This window comes from Lotus japonicus, chromosome 2 (assembly GCF_012489685.1).
Source record: "Lotus japonicus ecotype B-129 chromosome 2, LjGifu_v1.2".
Lineage (NCBI taxonomy): Eukaryota > Viridiplantae > Streptophyta > Magnoliopsida > Fabales > Fabaceae > Lotus > Lotus japonicus.
This window is the reverse complement of record NC_080042.1, coordinates 89,197,385-89,215,760: the sequence shown is the minus strand read 5'-3', so window position 1 is coordinate 89,215,760 and position 18,376 is coordinate 89,197,385. Positions and strand designations below refer to the sequence as shown.

Below are 18,376 nucleotides of genomic sequence, written 5' to 3'. Positions count from 1 at the left end.
AGGCCCCAAAACCTCTCTACACGCCCTGCCAAGCAACCCAAGTCTCCGTTATACGAAGATTACATATAGAATCTGGCAACTAAAGGGTGTGAGCAATATCATTAACAACATTTGTAATGATGACATTTTTTTTTTGGTCAATATGTAATGATGACATTTAAATTGCAAAGCACTGTGATATGGTTGTTAAACACAAAGTCACGTATGTGACTATGTGAGTATGTCCTTCCATATGTGCCCCCACAACACCAAACAAATGGGCCCAACTGACCCATCCATGTGAATAGAAGCCCGCTACGAATTTTGGCTACAAAAAATATGATCCAGTTAGATATTTAGCGTTTGACAAAAAACAGTTAGGGACTGATTTTATATTTTTTGGTAGATTGTTAGGTACTATTTACTATTTAGCTTCGCAAACAATGTCATGAACGTTTGGACCAAGGTGTTAGCTGGCCCAGACAAAAGTTTTTTTTTGACAGAAAGAAATAAAGAATGGGCCAGAAGAAAAGTGTAAGTCCATCTTTTGACAAAAACAATAAAAATTACAGAGTATAAAAAAAAGAATAGATAAAATTAATAAACGAATAATCTATAAAATATAGTGTGTTTTTCTTCGGTACCCATTTAAAATGTGAGGGTTTAAAATCCTTCAATCCATTACTAGAAAAGTAAATGATTAGATTGCAAATTATAAAAATTTATTATAGAAGAAAACATGATAAATTTTTAAATGGATACTAGAGAAATTACCATGATTTATTATTTTTTTTAGGGGAAAGAATGCATATGTTATTTAACATTTTAAGTATTTACATTGAAAACAAGTAACATGCACTTATATAGTAAACTTGTTAACAAATCAGATTTTAAAGATGTGACAATATTTTTTCAATTATTCCTTTTTTTAAACGTTTATTGTTCTTTAAAAAAAAAACGTTTATTGTTTTAATTTTCACTTATTTTTAAAAATCCTTTATTGAAGGCTATTTAACATATTTTCTTCCATTTATATTCACATCTAATATTATATATTTTACTTATCATATCTTATTTAAACTTATCACAATTCTCACTAATTTTTTAGTCAATAATTATTATTAACTTAAAAAAAAATGTATTTTTGTCAAACTGTATATTTAAATTAACTAGTTGAATACTCGTGCACTGCACGGGCAACTTTATTATTAAACTTGTGTACCATTATTATTATTATTATTATTATTTGTAATTTTAATTCCTGGAGAAAATTTATACACAAAAGACCTCTTATGGTAGCACCAGTTGTTTTCGTCAAAGCTCATGTGATTCAAGCGGTTTCATGGGATCGAAGATGGTTTCTTGGGGTCAGTCACGCCGGGGCAGGTCTATGATTACTGTAATTGCTTAATTCGATGGTCAAATCTGGAACATGTGATTATTGCAGTGATTGATGAGTGATTTGTGAAAGTTCTGTGTTGTCATTTCCTTGATCTTCTTGTCATTACTATTATATATAAAGTATTTTTTATACTATGAAAAAAGATTTTTAATGGATTTTTCATACTTTGTTTATGGATTTCATATATTATTATTTTCTAATAAAAATAAGGGATGTTAATGTTAATTGAGAAAAAAAAAATTGGATTCAAAAGAGATCATGTTTTATCGCTTGCTGACCACGTTAAATTTCGTAGACGTCGAGCAGGGCTTTGATTTGCTTGCTGGTTTTTTTGTGTATATTTATAGCTCTTTTTGGGAGTTGCTTCATAAGATGTTGCTGGTTTGGTTTGTTTTGTTTGTTTTTTGATCTTTGGTTTTTCTTGTCCTTGTTGATGTTTGGCTGATATTTTTCGGGGTTGGTTTTACTTTTTACTTGATTTTAAAACTATTTTTTTAGGGTAAAGTAAAACTTTCTTAATCAGAAAGCGATATTAGATTGTTTGTGACATTATAAAATTAACCAGGAGACCTTCTTTAACTCATGCTTGAACATAGTTATACAAAGTTAACTTTGTTATATAATTTTTCCCAGCATTGACGAACAACTTCACATGAACCAACCTGCATGCAGGCAAAAACTTGACTAAGGTCCTTATAATCCTTCACAATTACTGCAAGTGGGAGCGTGATGCGCCTCGTGATTTACACCCGTCAAGTAACAAAAGAATATGTATTTCATAAACCAGAGATGTAAACTCAATTGGATGACAAATATGGATATCTCATTTCAAGAACAGGCTCTCGGCTAGCATAGAATCCAGCGTAAGGCCAAATGGGGAGCATGTTGAAGACATGATCTGACTTTAATCATCCCTTACAATTAGGCTGAAACCAACAAAATTCATGATAGATTTTATTCAATATTAACACTTGAATCTAAATTTTTATATTAGTTGTAGAACTGAATTAAGTAATCTCAAAAATTACGGATTGGTTAAAAATAATTTTTTTTTTCAAAAATAATTCATTTTATTTTACACAAATATTATTTTTTAATAATATTTTGTTATTTGTGTGGCTTGTTAGGTTTTCCTTTCTTTGTACCTCTTTCATTTATTAATAAATAATTACTCTTTTGCTCTAAAAAACATTTGTTTAGTTTCAAAAAGATGTTAATAACTTCCTAAAAATAAAATATTGTGTTTAGTTAATGAGATTGAAAAAAAATGTGTCATAAAAGCTGTGAGAATAAGTAATAAAAATTGAAAATAGATGTGATGTGAAAAAAAAGACATATTGTGTTTTCTTTTAGGGAAATAGATTGATATGAGTAAACCACGGGATATGGATATTCTAGAAGAAAATATTATTTTAATATATAAGATAGATAGATAGATAGATAGATAGATACATTGTTATGGAATAACATTGTTGAGAGGAGGAGGTTCACGGATCAATTATTGGAGGGTGTAATTTGTCTTTCTGTTATACCAAAAAAATATCATAATTATATTAATTCATTTCGAATTACATAAGATCAATTTATGGTAAATTTATGGTAGAATTGGAGAAGTGACCCCCAAGTTTAAAATAAAAATATAATGCACATTTATTAGTATTGATTTATGATGCTAAATATAATGCACATTTATTAGTATTGATTTATGATGCTAAGAATGCTCTTTACCAAGCAACGATTAAGCTAGTAAGGGGACTTCTTATTGAACCGGATCCAGAAATTGTCATGTGTGATTGATCTCTAGGTGTCTTTCGATTTTTAGATTGAAATTTTTCATTGGAAATGTTGAGGTATTGACAATTCAAAGACATCCTGTGGCATGAAGCATGACATTTCTGTAGTCTATTTGATTAGATTTCCAAATTAATGAACAATCCAGTGTACTGAATCCAATTCAATTAGTTTTTAATTTTCAAAAAAAAGTAATGATTTATCTTTCAAATTATACAAAATTTTTATTTTTATTTTTATTTTTATTTTTTGGACTTCATAAGATTAATGGTAAAATTTAAGAAGTGAATGCCCAAGTTTTAAAACAAAAAAATTGGAGAAGAATAAAGGAAAGGGATCGAAGTAAAATTAATAATCAAATTGGAGAAGAAGAAATTTGGAAAAAAAAACTATATCATTTACTAAAACATTAATAAAAAGATTTAATTTTATAAAATAAAATCGTTAAAAATTTTCTATTTTAAAATATTTTCGAATTTTATTTTTTAAATATTTAATATATAAGAAAAATATTACAAAGTAAAATTAAGATCCAAAATTGAAAAAAAAAATAGCAATCTTTATTTAAGAACGAATTTGAAATTGAAATTCAATTTTTTGATAGAGAAGTATGAACTAAATGTAGTTTTTTATTCAAGAAATATGTTAAAAAAGTAAATGGAATAAGTGAATGTGTTTTAAAAGATATCCATGATTTCATTAAAAAAAAATTGGGTTAATATTAAATTTACAATTTTTCAAAAACTACAAAGTGGTAACAAATATTAATTTGTTGATAAATTACAAAATAGTTAGAATAAAAATGACATAAAATATGTGCATGATTTCATAAAAAAATATATTATTATTTGATTGATAAGAAAATATTATTGCACAAATTCCATGAGCCTTCCATATCATCGCTAATTTCATCTTCTTGGTTCTTGAAATTTGCATCTGTTGGAGCTAGCACATGAAATTTTCCAAACCTTAAAAGGTGAAGAAAAAAGAAAAATGTTATTATCAATCCACTTTCGTAGGATCTTTTTATACGACAACAACCTGAAAGAATTTTTTGATTAAGCTCTTGTGTGGTGCAATGTGCATCACAAAATAGCAATAGGCTTGGAAAGTAAAGTATCTTTCATCATCAACCCAATTTGCATGCATAAGAGAACAAAAAGGAAAGAAGGGAAGACATTCACCTACAATAACTCAACATAAACAACAATGATGACATATGGAAGCAATTGCACGGTTACTTGCGGTAATTTTTATTTTTGAGAATTTTTCTTCTTCCTTTATACAAATGAAAACGTAAAAATAAAAAAGACAGATGAAATCAAAATAGAACCAGCACTCACGATTCCATACTAAAGATAAGACTTTTCTCCTTGTAGATCCACCACACCACACAACAACTTCTCACAAAGGAACTCACACGTGAATGGTTGTTCCGTATAAACAAAACTAAATTAAAGATGCAAATTCCCTTAGGAAAAAAAATATATGTAAAGGATAGTTACCTGAAAAAAATTAAGCATGGCTTCAAGAAGAAGGACGGGTTGTCAAGGAGCTTCTGAATTACAACGGGAGAAAAAGTAGATGAAACAGGGGAAGCAAGCGTATGAGATAAAAATTTGAATGAAAGCAATAAAATAGTTGCTCCCTATTTATTTTTTAAATAAATTGCTACCTTTAAAAAGGAATGTAATTTTAAAAAATTATATTATTTCGAGAAATTATAAGTTAATTCAATATATGTTTTTTTATATATGCTTTTCTTTTTTGCATGGATTTGTTTTTTTTTTAATATGTATTTCAAATTTATTTCAAACATTCAGATTTAATATTGGAAAACAAAATTTATGTTCAGATTTAATATTTGTTATGTATTCAAAGATAAGAAAAATATTTGTTTTTTAATGCAGATTTAATATTGAAAAACAAAATTTGTATATTTTTTATTTGGATGATATGGGGGTGACACGTGACAAAACCTTCTAGAAAAAAACATTCATTTAGTATATTATATAGATATAGATAGATGAGCTCTTAAAAGGTGTGTCTTAAACAACAACTTAGTATTTTTTTCCCATAAAAAAATTACCTTAAACAACAAATATTTTAGAATAAATTGAATGATGTGACACATATTTCAAATGTAATTACTCCATCCATTTCAAAACTGTTGTTGATTTATTTTTTCACATATATTTCACAATAGTTGTTGTTTTATAAATTTAAGATTATTTAAAGCATTTTCTTCTATTATCCTCATTTAATTTTATATCTCTCACTCACCCTCACCACCTTCTATTTTCAGTTTTTCTTATAATTTTCACCAATTACTTAAATAATACTATCGCACACTCTCTCTCTTTAATTATAATCAAGTGTTTAAGTTAAATTTTATTACAAGGAAAGGCAAAACGTCCCAAAGAAAAAACTAAAGCGGCAGAGAGCCTGAAACAACCCCAATACTCGGGTCAAGGTCTCTCCTCAACAGAGCATGGAATTCACCAAAAGGTGAATTAAAATAGTGACAACCAGGAGGTAGCTAGGTTCAGAGCAATCTTGGCAAGGTAGTCTGCTAGGGAGTTAGAATCCCGACTGGAGAACTGGAACATAAGCGTTCCATGAGCATCCTGGGGACGCAGAATCTCATCCTGAGCAATGTGCTGGTCTCTCGGCTGCATAACAGATCAATCACCTCCATGGCTCCATCAACAATTAGTTGGTTTAAACGATAACCGTTTTAGTAAAGGGGAATTGTTGAAAGTAAAAAAGAATTTTACAGTCCGTGGAACAAAATTAAACTCATTTACATTTACTTCCGACTGATTCATTTAATATTTTCTCCTAACTTCGTATGGCTCATTAAGTTCTAACCGAGACTTTAGGGAGTTTGTTGATCTCCATGGATACATCACTTTCTTTTCTTTTCTTTCTTTCCATATCTCATGCAAATCATGTTCCACGTCTCCCTCCCAACCAAAACCATACACCCCCATATGCATCCAACACATGCAACCAAAACGTACAATTAATTTCACCATATAATTAATGTATATAAACTACTACTACTACTATAAGGTCAATCTTTTGTATATTTAATTTATAAAACTATAGTAGTCGGCGTACGGCGTATCCTCACGTTTAATTAATAAACTTGTTTGTAACACCTAGAAAATTTGATAAATAAGCTGACTAATTGAAGTAAGGAGAAGGCCTAAGTAATCCAAACTCCAAGACAAATTTTAATGTCTCAACTTTCAACTCTTTGAACATCTAGTAGTATTTTTTTTCAATGAGGATGTATTGATTCATTTTTAAAAGAAGAAAATTCATTTCTACACAATTCTCTTTCTATCTTTCTATTATGTTCTTATCGCATCCTAATATCTCTTATTTTTTTCTTTATCTCATAAGGAGGAGGTGGGTTTCAATATTTGTGAAAAAAAGATTATTGTGATCATGTAATTTTTCGTGCGGATCTTCCTCTTTACTGCTCCCTCCATCCCCTATTATAAGTCACTTTTAACTACTTGTCTTAGATTAAGAAAAATAGTTAAAAGCAATAAATTTGTAAGACAAAAACATAGTTTTTCCAATATCATCCTTAGAATTTCTCTCAACAAATTAAAACTTTTCAAATATAAGTATATAACTACCTCTTTCATCTTAAATATGAGGTTAGTATTGAAAACAAATATTAAATGTTGCATTGGTATCACAAAGTGACTTATAATTAGGGACAAAAAAAACTCAAAAAATGTGACTTATAAATGGAGACAGATGGAGTATTTGTTTACATTTGAAAAGTTAAGAGAAGTAAACAAAAATTGAAAAATTACACAAGAACATTATAACACAACAACTGAGTTGGAAGGTGGAAACTTCCAATCCTTTTAACTTTATAAATAAATATTGAATGAAAAAATGAATTCATACATTTAGAATTCTTCTGAACACATAAAGATATTTTTAATTCGGTAAATTAACAAGATCGATCGAGGACTATTATGATAAAAAGTATTCCCTCCGTTGATATTTAATTGTTCAGGAAAAGAAGAAACACATATTAAGGAGTGCAATTAATTTTGGGTTAATCTTCTACTTGGTCCCCGTGGTTGTGTGGCCGTCTGAAATTAGTCCCTCCCCGGAAAATCTGAAAATCTAAGTCCTCGTGTTTTGGAAAGTGTGTGGAGCAGGTCCTCGCCGGAGGGACTAATTTCCACACACTTTCCAAACACGAGGACTTAGATTTTCAGATTTTCCAGGGAGGGACTAATTTCAGACGGCCACACAACCACAGGGACCAAGTAGATGATTAACCCTTAATTTTGTTACTTTTCATAAAAATATTATTTGATTTCCTATTTCACCCTTTAATATGTATATTATCTTTCCTCATTTATTGTTACTGCAAGGGCATTTCTTGGAGAACACTACACCAAAAAAAGGAATAAGTAGCGGGCTAATGGTAGCAGTTTTGAAGTAACTGCTACGTTATCATGTTTTTTTCAAAAATTTAGCAAAAAAGGGGCTAAGGTAGTGGTTAAAAGACAACTGCAACCTTTAAGCAAACAATAGGTAGCGGGCCTAGTAATAAATCAAGGAAAGTGGGCTTTGGCATCGGGTAAAAACAACCTGCTACCATCAAAAAAATGCAACCTTGGAGTAATTTTGAAAAAAAAAATACGGGTTTCTCCACAACGTGCGCGCCCTAGCTCTCCACACATAAATCGTGCGCGGTTTTCACTCTCGTTCTTCTGATGCCTTGTTGCGTTTTCTTCCCACACTTTATCTCTGCCCAACTCCATCTTATTGCTGTCAAAAAAGGAGAGAAAGGGCAAAAGCGGTGGTGGGTGAGTGAAGATGGTTGTGTCGCTGTGGGTGAGGGAGTGAGGCGGTGGGTGAAGACTGAAGAGGGTCGTGTGGTTCTTGGAGAGAATGGAGAAGACTAAGGTGAGGAGGAATGTGAGTGAATGAAGACGAAGGTGGGAAAGCAAAACTGTTTTGTAAATGAAATTGCAATGCAAGTGGGTTTAAAGGTCGTTGTGGGTGAGGGAGTGAGGCGGTCGGTGAGTGAATGAGACGGTGGGTGAGTGAGTGAGGCTTGCTAAGCAGCTCGAGAAGATGGTGGGAAATTGGGAATGGGAAGAGTGAGAAGTGAATTAGGAAAATGTGGCTAGTCTTAAATTCTCCAAGTTCACTCAATGTAGCACCGCAGTTTACAGGTTTGTTCAGTTTTTTGATCCAATTGCTTTGGAATGTTCTCTCAATTTGCTCTTCCATTGGTGTAATTTGTGACTGTTATCAACTGGCAATTGATCTAATCTGTTTTTAGATTGTGCCTATTCAGATGTATTTGTGAACTATCTGAAATTTGCTGGCTTTAGTTTGATAGTTTCTTTCACTGGGTTTGGACATCAGGGAAGCCGATTCAATTGATTCTATGCGTTATTCATGAACAAAGGTGAAAAGTCTATTTTTTTATGCCTTCGGACTTTGTAAGCAGAATCTTGCTTCATTTTGAAATTTCCAAATGTCTAATGTTGCTACTGATTTCACGTTAGGTTATATATTTAGTTAGGATAGAAATTGGGATCTTATTATCCTTGATAGTTAGGTTAGGTGCCCTTGGTAATGATTTGTTTTTCTGAAAATCTGAATTGGGTTTTGTTTGTCTTAAGATGAGTCTATTGTCCAATTTATACTTGCAATCACACAAGGTTGTGATGATTGTTGCAGGAATGACATAAACATTTGTAAGAAAATTGATGCTTCATGTAATACTTTTCTTGTTAAACTCCAAGCACTACGTATCATTGCTTGTTGTTCTCACTCAACCCTCAGCACCAGCCTCAGCCTCTCGACCCCGACAAGCTCCAGGACCACTTTAACAATTTCTATGAAGATCTCTTTCAGGCGCTCAGCAAGTATGGCCAGATCCAGAGCTTGAATATTTGTGACAATTTGGCTGATGTAACCGTAATTTTTGTGATGTTTGTTGCTTTTTCCTCAGGTTGGAAATGTATATGTTCAGTAAAAAGAGGAAGATCATGCCCCCAATGCTCTGATGAACCTCACTGGAAGATTTTATTCATGTACTCAATTTCCCCCTTTTCTCATCCAGTTAAGGTTTTTCTCCATTTTTTCCTCTATAACGAGTCCCTGATTTTGTGAGCTACTGCTTTCATTATTCATGGTTTGGTTCTAACTTGTGAATTGTTACAACTATAAACTAATTGGTGGGATGTTTGTGTTTATGATAAGAAAGCCATTTTCTAGCTTAAAAAAGCCATTTTTCAATGTTGTTTGTATTTTGTAATTTTCTTTGTGTAAGCAAAGTTAATAATTTAATATTACTGGTTTCAGGTCAATATATTGGAGATGCCCAAATGGTTTGACATTGAGTCATTTTTAATTACCTTACTGTTTGTTGTTAGTAGTACTAATTTGTTAGTCAGTTTGATACTGCAGTGGTTAGGTAGTTGTGTGGATTTGCGTTTCTAAAGTTTGCCCAGACTTCACAAAAATATTGGCTCCACCACTGGTTGCAACCAACACATGTCTCCCTTTTTTGTTTTTCTGCAAATTAGGGCCTATGACAAGGCAGCTCTCAAGTGCAATGGAAGAGAGGCAGTGACCAACTTTGAGCCATGTACATATGAAAGCGAGATGAAACCCGAAGCTATTAATGAAGGTAAACACTTCATACCAACATCTTATGTTATTTTTTATTTCCAAGTGATTACCAGTTTTAGAAAAAAGTTCTATATGTGAAGGGATTTATGTTGTCTTCAACACAGGTGGTAATCACAATCTTGACCTCAATTTGGTTATGGCAACCCCAGGAAATGGTCCCAAAGATAACAGGGGTCATCTTCAGTCCCAGCCCGTCCCTTACAACATGCATCCTGGAAGAATTTCAAAGGTATATAGCTGAACCTTACATCCCTTACTTTAATATCTCTCAAATTATCGGGAGGATTTATATCACAGTATTATTCTCTATGCACCCAAACTAGTTCGGACATTATAGTTGTTTATCAGATCTTTTTAATGGAAGCAGAGTGAATTTGACCTTGGTGGGCTCACCAGTAGCTAATTAATACCTGCTTTTGTTTGACACTGTTGATCTCTGAAACATTTGTTTTGTAACGGTGAATCAGATAGGATAATTAGCTAGTTAGCATTTTAAAAATTAGTTTCAATAAGATGTTAGTATTCTGCTATTAGGAGTTAGTTTTGGTTTTGTAACGGTGAATCAGATAGGATAATTAGCTAGTTAGCATTTTAAAAATTAGTTTCAATAAGATGTTAGTATTCTGCTATTAGGAGTTAGTTTTGGTCACTGTTGCTCACTTCTATATTACAGAACTTGTATGTCATTGTTGTTTGTTCAATTTCTTGTGTTTATTTTTGGGTGGCATGGACCTCTTGCTACCTGTTGTGTACTCTTTGTTTTGTTTTGTTTACCTATTCAACAATATCTTCCATTTTCTAAAAAAAATAATGTACAGCTAAGGGTTGGGTTCATTGTTAAAATCTTACTTTTGCTAGAGTAGCTAAAATAGAAGTTGTGGGGACCTAAATTTAATTGTGTCGGTTGATTTTTATGCCAATACCCTCTTTGCTCATGCTTTGATAATGTTGTAATTGTATTATCAAATGTTGACTTGTTTGGATTCTTGTTTAATTGATGCAGGTTTATGGTGATAGTGAAGTCTTTTGGATTTTAATGAGCAAGCTTTTGGAGAATTTAGTTGTCATCTTTTTGTATCGTACTTACTCTTTCATTATTATATGTGTAAGCGTACACTTAATATGTTTGTTTATTTTAGCCAATTTTGTTTGGCAACCTTAAAAGATTAACTTTGTCATTTTTTAATTGTATTTCCTTCTATCAAATATTATTACATGATAATTAAGAGATTTGTGAACTATGTAAATTTTCATTTGGACAAATATTTAACAGGTTTCTTTAGCTAGCAATGGCAGATGCATATTAATCTAACGCAGCGGTTACAACCGCTACTATTTCTATCCAAAGGCAGCGGTTACAACTGCTACGTTTGAAGTTCACTGAGTCATTTGTGCAGTATTGGTAGCGGTTCCTTAAAAATCAACCGCTGCCTTTAATGTTTAAAGGTAGCGGTTAAGAACCGCTACTTTTGCCCTTGCTTAAAGGCTACGCCTTGCTTTTCTGCGGTTAAAACCACTGCCTTTGCTATATTTTAACCGCTACCTTATCTAATTTTTGTACTAGTGGAAACATTATTTAATACCCTCTTAAAACTCTAAGTTGACAGATATATATGAACAAAAAAATTTCTTCAAAGTGGATAGATAATAAGGAAGGGAGGGAGTAATGAATTTAGTGGATTTTTCTTTTTTTACACTATCCAGTTACTGGAACTGGCACATATTATGGCAATTTATCTAGGATAATATATACAACTCGATAATTTCCATGGGTGCATCTGAATCCCCCCTTCAGTGTAATTTAGTAATATTTATGGCATTGACTCAATTAAAAGAAAGCTTCTATACATTTAAAACAATCCCACCCCACACAGATACTCATTGTAATTAATACAAACGTAATTCAATTAAAATAATCCAGTGAATCCGGGATCATTTGACAGCTTCGTGTCTCATGTGGAATCACTTATAGATCTGGTTTTATCATAACATGCATTGCAAATTGTCTGCATGCTTATATGCTCTCTACGTACGTGCGTGTATATAATGAATGCGATCATTTCATATGACTCAATTTGGAATCAAAATTGAGATCAATTTGAAATTAACACATTTCTCTATGTATTAAGGGTTGGAGCACCCTTTAGTACTCCATTTTAATGCATTTCTTTACCTTATAAAAAAACATTTAACCCAATAACCCAATAGAAATAATTGGTTACTTTCACGTTTGTTTTCTTAGAAGGGAAAGTATACGGTGTATGTATAATATTAAATCATGAATCATGTTTTTAATACTAACCATCAGAGTTTATGCTTTTTTTTCTTCATCAGAAAGTTATCAGTTTATGTTATTAATTTATTACTAACATCCGGTCTATGAGTTACAATTAATTTGAAAAGAAATTATTCTAACTTATAAAATGAACTTTCTCATAAACCTACATAAAATTCACATTTTTTTATTCGATTTCAACCTTAGTTTTGAGTCTTGATTGTTAATATTGTATTGAGAATTTATTTAAATGACTCAACTGTAATAAAAGTTAAATTGTTTGGTATGTAATATGTACTCTTTTTCCTTTTCCAGGTTTTTCCCAAGGGGGTTTTCCTGGGAAGGTTTTAATGAGACATATTTTATTATGTTGTGCTTTCAAGGAGGAGGGGGTTTATTCCTGACATGTTTTTTCACTGTTTTTTGCTTCTTTCTTAATACTTTATCTTTCTTCCTCTTTGTATTGGGTTGAAGTACCCCTTGTACTTCATTCAATATATTCATTTGGCTTATAAAAAAAAATGTAAATATATGTATCATTTTATATTTCCTTTTTTTAAGATGAAATATTAGGTTTGAAGGGTGATAATGCACAAGTTCCACTACAATATTGACAATGTTATTGAATTCAACTCTTGGTCTCTTTGCTCATGTTTAGTTGCACGTTTGTAATTAACATAAAACCTCAAAATTATGCAAATACAAAAACTATATTATGGAACTTCTTCGCTAAAGTGTATTGGTCAAGCAAAGCATAAACTACATTATTGGGACCGGACGACCACAAATATGTATTTTATGAAACTTGATAGTAATAGTGAGTTTTGTGAGAGCTCAATCCAATAAAGATTAGGATGAGTTTAATTACCAGACACATTGACAAATTCACCCTTCATGATTATACTTGTTTGAGAAAGACACCAACCCACTGTTAACACATTTGATGTAATTGTTTAATTTTTAAAAGTTAGCACAATTTTTAATTAGTGAGTGCGAATATTGACTATTTTATAAAAAACCGTTCAGAAATAAACAGTGTAAAAGTTATAGGAGTGGCTATCTAATCTTCTTATATATTGGAGATGTTTGGATGTTGTGTCATATTTCTGGAGTTATTTGGTTCATGACAAATCTATTGTTCAGTGGAGGTGGGCAGTAGTAAAAACACTTCATGTTGAAGTGATACGTGATGAAAGTTGGAGGTATAATCATAGCATGTGGGAGATTTCTTTGATAGCAGTGTGTAATTAGTGGATATTTCTCAAGATTTTGAAGGCCTGGTAAAGGAGAGAATTTACTATTGTTTAATTCAGGGCAGGGTTGCCATGGAGGTTTTTGTGGAATGTAAGCATGTGGGAACCTGCTGCTTCTTTAGTTGGGGTTGGGAAGGGAATTTAGATTTTTTGTAAACCCTCTTGGAAATTAATTCTTGTCCTTACTTAATCGGTACTCTTTTTCCTTACTAGGTTTTCCCAAGAGGGTTTTATTCTAGTAAGGTTTTAATGAGACCTATTATGTATTGACGATTTTCAAGTGGGTTGTAGGTGGGGTAGATTTTATCATTGGTAGGGTGGTTGTCTTATACTTGTTTTCTTTTCTTATCTCTTTCTCTTCATCTCCCTATTTGTATTGGATTGAAGTACTCATTGTACTTCTATTCAATATTATTCTTATTGCCTATAAAAAATAAAAAAAACTCCATCTGTTATGTTTTTCCACAAAGAATTGACTCCTACTAATCAAATTACAGAAGTATAGAGAGTCGACATCAGAAAGTAATCAAAATTTTGGATTCCTATAAACAATCATCATTCAAGCCAGTCAAAATCTTCAAAAGCAATGTTTTGCTTTCGCCAGACAACACATTAATTAATAGAGAAACACTCGGAGAAGTAAAAAAGCGAAAACTACTACGTCCACATACCCTACCTTCTAACCTATGACACGCACAAAGTCACCGACACAGCATTCACACTGACATGTAAAACAAACCCTTACTACAAAAATAAACTACTTTTTCTCTGTTACTGGCTACTCCAAACCAATAATAAGTTCATACACATCTGAGAATGCGTCCAATACAATTGGGAACCATCCTATTTTGTCTATACTTCACAAAAAGTAGGAACCTGAATTGATATGTGGGTTCCTAGAGGAATATAAATGGCAAAGATAAACACATATATACAAGACAAGGGAAAAAGGCTATTCACAGTGCATAGAGATTATCATATATAAGACTACATATATAAAACCATGGCTAAGTATTCGATTCATTAAGCTGTAAGAGTCATATTATAATTTATACATTCACTGCCTCAAAAGAAAGATAGGGGGAAAAAGAGTACAACCCATATATGTAAATGTACCTGCTGCATGTCCAATGCCATAGAATAGGAGTTACTCCAGCGCCAACTTCAAAACTACTACTTCCCGCCAGTGAAAATGAAAATTCAGCTTCTTCAATTTTTATATTTTATCAAGATCGAAAGATAAAAAAGAAAATAAAAACTGTAAATTATCATAGGCACGGGCTAGGCCTAAGGTTCTAAGTTGTCATCGACAACTGTAATTGCGGTCGCAACGTAATAGGTTTCGCGGTCGCATTGGCATGTTGATCCGCAATTTCGCAACGCAGCAGAAACTGTGATCACGACCGCAATTTAAAACCCTTCTAAGCCTCGAGCGAAAAAGATGTCTGGAGAAGATCATAGGGAGCCCATAAGGCATCCAGCGGGCAAGGGCGGTTCGCGTCGAGCCTGGCCCACGGTTTCCCCTTCCCACTCCAATGCAGCAGGCTAACCGGGCCCGGATGCAAATCCCTGCAAAGCCCGTGAAAATTATCCCCACCGAGCCCGTGCTGGTTCCACCGGTGATCCACCAGGCCTATGTTCCCAGCGAACACTAACAAAAACGGCGGCAAAGATCCCAGCTCGTAGATCCGCATCCTCTTTTGAAGCTCCATCCACTCCTGGATCTTGGTCGTGTAGTCCCCTGCCCGCCACCGCTCTAAGTCGATGACCATGACGCCGGTATTGAAGTAGCAAGGGTTGCGACCTTCAAACGTGAGCGAGAGGGAAGGATTAGACCAGAAGGTGGGAGTGAAATAGGCAGTGAAGTCGGCGTTGCAGTACTCCGGCGCGGCGATGACGGTGTTATCCGGTAGATGCGTGGCGGCGAGCTTGGCAATGTCGTCGACGAGGACGAGGTCGGAGTCGAGGTAGACGATCCGGTGAACGCAGGTTGGAAGGAGGGTGGCCAGGTAGTTGCGGGCGTAATTGAGAGGGCAATCGAGGGCGGAGCGGATGGAGGTGGAGATGAATCCCGAAACGGCGTTGTCGTCGAAGGGGTAGATTTGGAATTTGAGATACGGGAAGGAGTTCTCGAGGACGGTGGCGGAGGAAGGGGTTCTGGTTACAAAATGGAAGATGATATTTTCTGGACAGGAGGAGTGTTGGAGGACGGAGAGGATCGCTGCCATGGAGCCACGGAGGTAGGTGGTGTCCAGCGTCATTGCCACGTGGACTCCATCATCGGAGGAGGTGCATAGTGTGTCGGTGGGGTGTATGGTGGCGCAGGTTGGGGCGTTGTAGAATTTGGGGGCTTGTTTGAAGCGTTGTACGGTGGTGGCGGTGGTGGTGGTGTGACACGTGGCGTGACTACAGAGGAAGAGGAGGAGGTAGAAATGAAAGGCATGGCGAATGGTGGTGGATTTCATGAGTCCTCTCTCTTTCTCTCCTCTATGGTGGTTGTGGTGGTGACTGAGAGTGAGGTGTGATAATCACATAAAGAGAGGTTTGGAATTATTTAAGTGGTGATAATTAATTAAATAGGATCCAAATTTTCGATCAGTTTTCAAAAATGTTTATTTAGTAGTCAACGAATGATCTTCACTTTTTATACATTATATTGTCCACGTGGAATTCATATTTTACCCTCCCATCGTCTTTTTTTTCCCTGGATTAGACTACTTTTATGGTTTTATATTCTGAGACTTGTACTGACTACGTTCACTTTATGAAGCAGTACTATATAGGTTTAATAATGTACCGACGTTACTGTCAATCATAATGCATTGGAAATCAGCATTACTCAGTTCATTCCAGTTTCCTTATCGAGAGAGCAATATTTATAGGTGTTAAAGAATAGTAAATTACTTTTAATAATATCATTATGTTCATTTAATAATCTTTAAGTACTTTCCACAGAATAATATTAATTACTTTTTAATTTATAATTATGTTCATTTAATAATATTTAAGCTTTTAAAAAAATACTTTCTCTGTCCTCTATTATAAGTCAGTTCTACATAATTCTCTTAGATTAAGAAAAATAGTTAAAAATATTAATAAATTTATAATTTCTTTTAATAATTTTCCTGAATTATCCTCATTGAAAATTTTCTCGTTATTAATATTTCACTATCTCTAGATGACAGTGGTCTTGGATACAAAGAAAATTTTGAAAAGTGAAAAAATTCTTTTGATGGAAAGAAATAATTCTTCATAAAAATTGTGAAGTGACTTATATTTTGAGACAAAAAAAAAATCTCAAAAAACTGACTAATAATAAGGGAAAAAGGAAGTAAATAATAATCTTTAAGTACATGATTTGTAAATAAATATGAAAATAGATGAATTGTAAATACGTATTCCATTCATTAACATTTGTTATTATTTTAAGAGATCATTAATTATATTTTTTTTTTGAAAAGGAAATTAAAGAGGTAAAATTAATAAGAGAAATAACTAGTGCTTAGGATGTTAGAAGTTGTTTTAACAAAAAAAAAAAACAAGAACGTTAATATTAGTAATGTACCAGTATACACGTATCAAAACCTTAAAGTGATATATATATATATATATAATAAATGGAGTAATTACAATACATTGTTATGTATTTTTTCCTTATTAATACATATTTTTCTTTTGAAAAAAAAATTGTTATGTATTTCTTTTTTTCAAAATTTGTTGTAAATTTACTTTCACCTGTTAAAAAAATGATAGCAGCCTTTTCTGGGTAACTCATGAAAGAAATTGAACCCTCAATTTTGAATTCCATAAATGGTTCCCAAGTTTCCAATTCCACTAAATTCTCTTCCAGATCACTAAAAACATATCATATATAATAGAATTCTCGAGCAAATGAAGATATATAATGCCCTTTCACAACACCACGGAGTTAAAGTGAGTGTTCGGATTTTAGTTAAATTCATCCTGATACGTGTTTAAGTCAAATTAATAGTAGAATATGTGTTCTTATTTGCAATAGTAGTAGACCCCCGCAGGCCGCCCTTCTTTTGTTGGCGGATGATTACCGTGGCACCTTGTTCATGAGGCGTTAGCGTTGTAATCTTGTTTTGTTTTCTTTTTTTCTAGCAGTTGTTTAAAAAAAAATAGTAGAATATGTGTGTTCTTATTTGCATTAATGAGACATGGAAAACTAAGTGCACACAAACTTGTCTTACAGTCATACAGTGGTTACATTACAAGTCCTCTATAATTTGCAGCTTATATTTATATATTCACTCGAGATGCAAAACCAAACAAACCGCATTCAAAATGCTGAAACATGCATACTCATAATTAGGTGATCCATCCACATCTACGGAAATAATGGAATTCATCAGCAAAATGTTTACAAATTTAAATTGCATCCCGGCCTCAAATAAAGAGTAAAAATACTTGCATCAAACCAACCTTTTTTATATAGGGGGTGGGGGGAGGAGGGAAATCGTAAGACGGGTTGCTATATGTATCTATAACCACAAATATCACAATCATTATTAACAGTATTAAGCTGAAATTTGAGCCTCTTGTCGGCACGTTTCCTTTTAGAAAAAACGTACGAAAATGGCATTAAATGTGACAATTGGTTAAAAGAAAAAATTCCCTTTGATTGCGGAACTGAGATACATAACTCAGAGTCTCAGAGTCATTTATTGCATGCAAGGGGAGAAATGATGGTTAACTGTTAATTGAGTTAAAAAAAATTCTCATTACAAATATTCTAGCTAGATTACTTTATTTATCTAACTAGTTGATTGGAAGAGCTCCAATCAAATCGCTCTAAATAGTGTTTGGGGACGAGATACTGTAGAGTAGGGTGAATGTGGTAGAATATCAACTTATCAAGGCTTCGGGTGGCCAGCACAGCTGAAGTGTTGAAGGTTTGCTTGCAGGTTAGTACTCTAAAATTTGAATTAGTAAGCGCATAACAAATCGTGAGGTGAAAAA

General features: G+C 33.1%; 2 protein-coding genes across 5 annotated transcripts; one reads left to right on the top strand and one right to left on the bottom strand.

The window, feature by feature from the left end:
* Positions 1–7,835: 7,835 nt before the first annotated feature.
* Positions 7,836–11,109, top strand: LOC130740764 (uncharacterized). Of its 4 annotated transcripts, XM_057593450.1 has the most exons (9): positions 7,836–8,040; positions 8,209–8,394; positions 8,591–8,633; positions 8,909–9,096; positions 9,183–9,298; positions 9,536–9,561; positions 9,760–9,863; positions 9,970–10,094; positions 10,869–11,109. In XM_057593450.1, the coding sequence occupies exons 2-9, from the start codon at positions 8,340–8,342 to the stop codon at positions 11,025–11,027; spliced, it is 816 nt and encodes a 271-aa protein (XP_057449433.1). In that variant the 5' UTR covers positions 7,836–8,040; positions 8,209–8,339; the 3' UTR covers positions 11,028–11,109. The 4 variants fall into 4 exon arrangements, with proteins under 4 accessions (XP_057449433.1, XP_057449434.1, XP_057449432.1 ...); XM_057593451.1 differs by having other exon boundaries at positions 7,836–8,394; positions 9,183–9,292; XM_057593449.1 differs by having other exon boundaries at positions 7,836–8,394.
* Positions 11,110–14,184: 3,075 nt separating this feature from the next.
* On the bottom strand, positions 14,185–15,974 carry LOC130740763 (probable galacturonosyltransferase-like 2). The gene has a single exon (XM_057593448.1). The coding sequence runs from the start codon at positions 15,856–15,858 to the stop codon at positions 14,815–14,817; it is 1,044 nt and encodes a 347-aa protein (XP_057449431.1). The 5' UTR covers positions 15,859–15,974; the 3' UTR covers positions 14,185–14,814.
* Between the last annotated feature and the right edge of the window lie 2,402 nt (positions 15,975–18,376).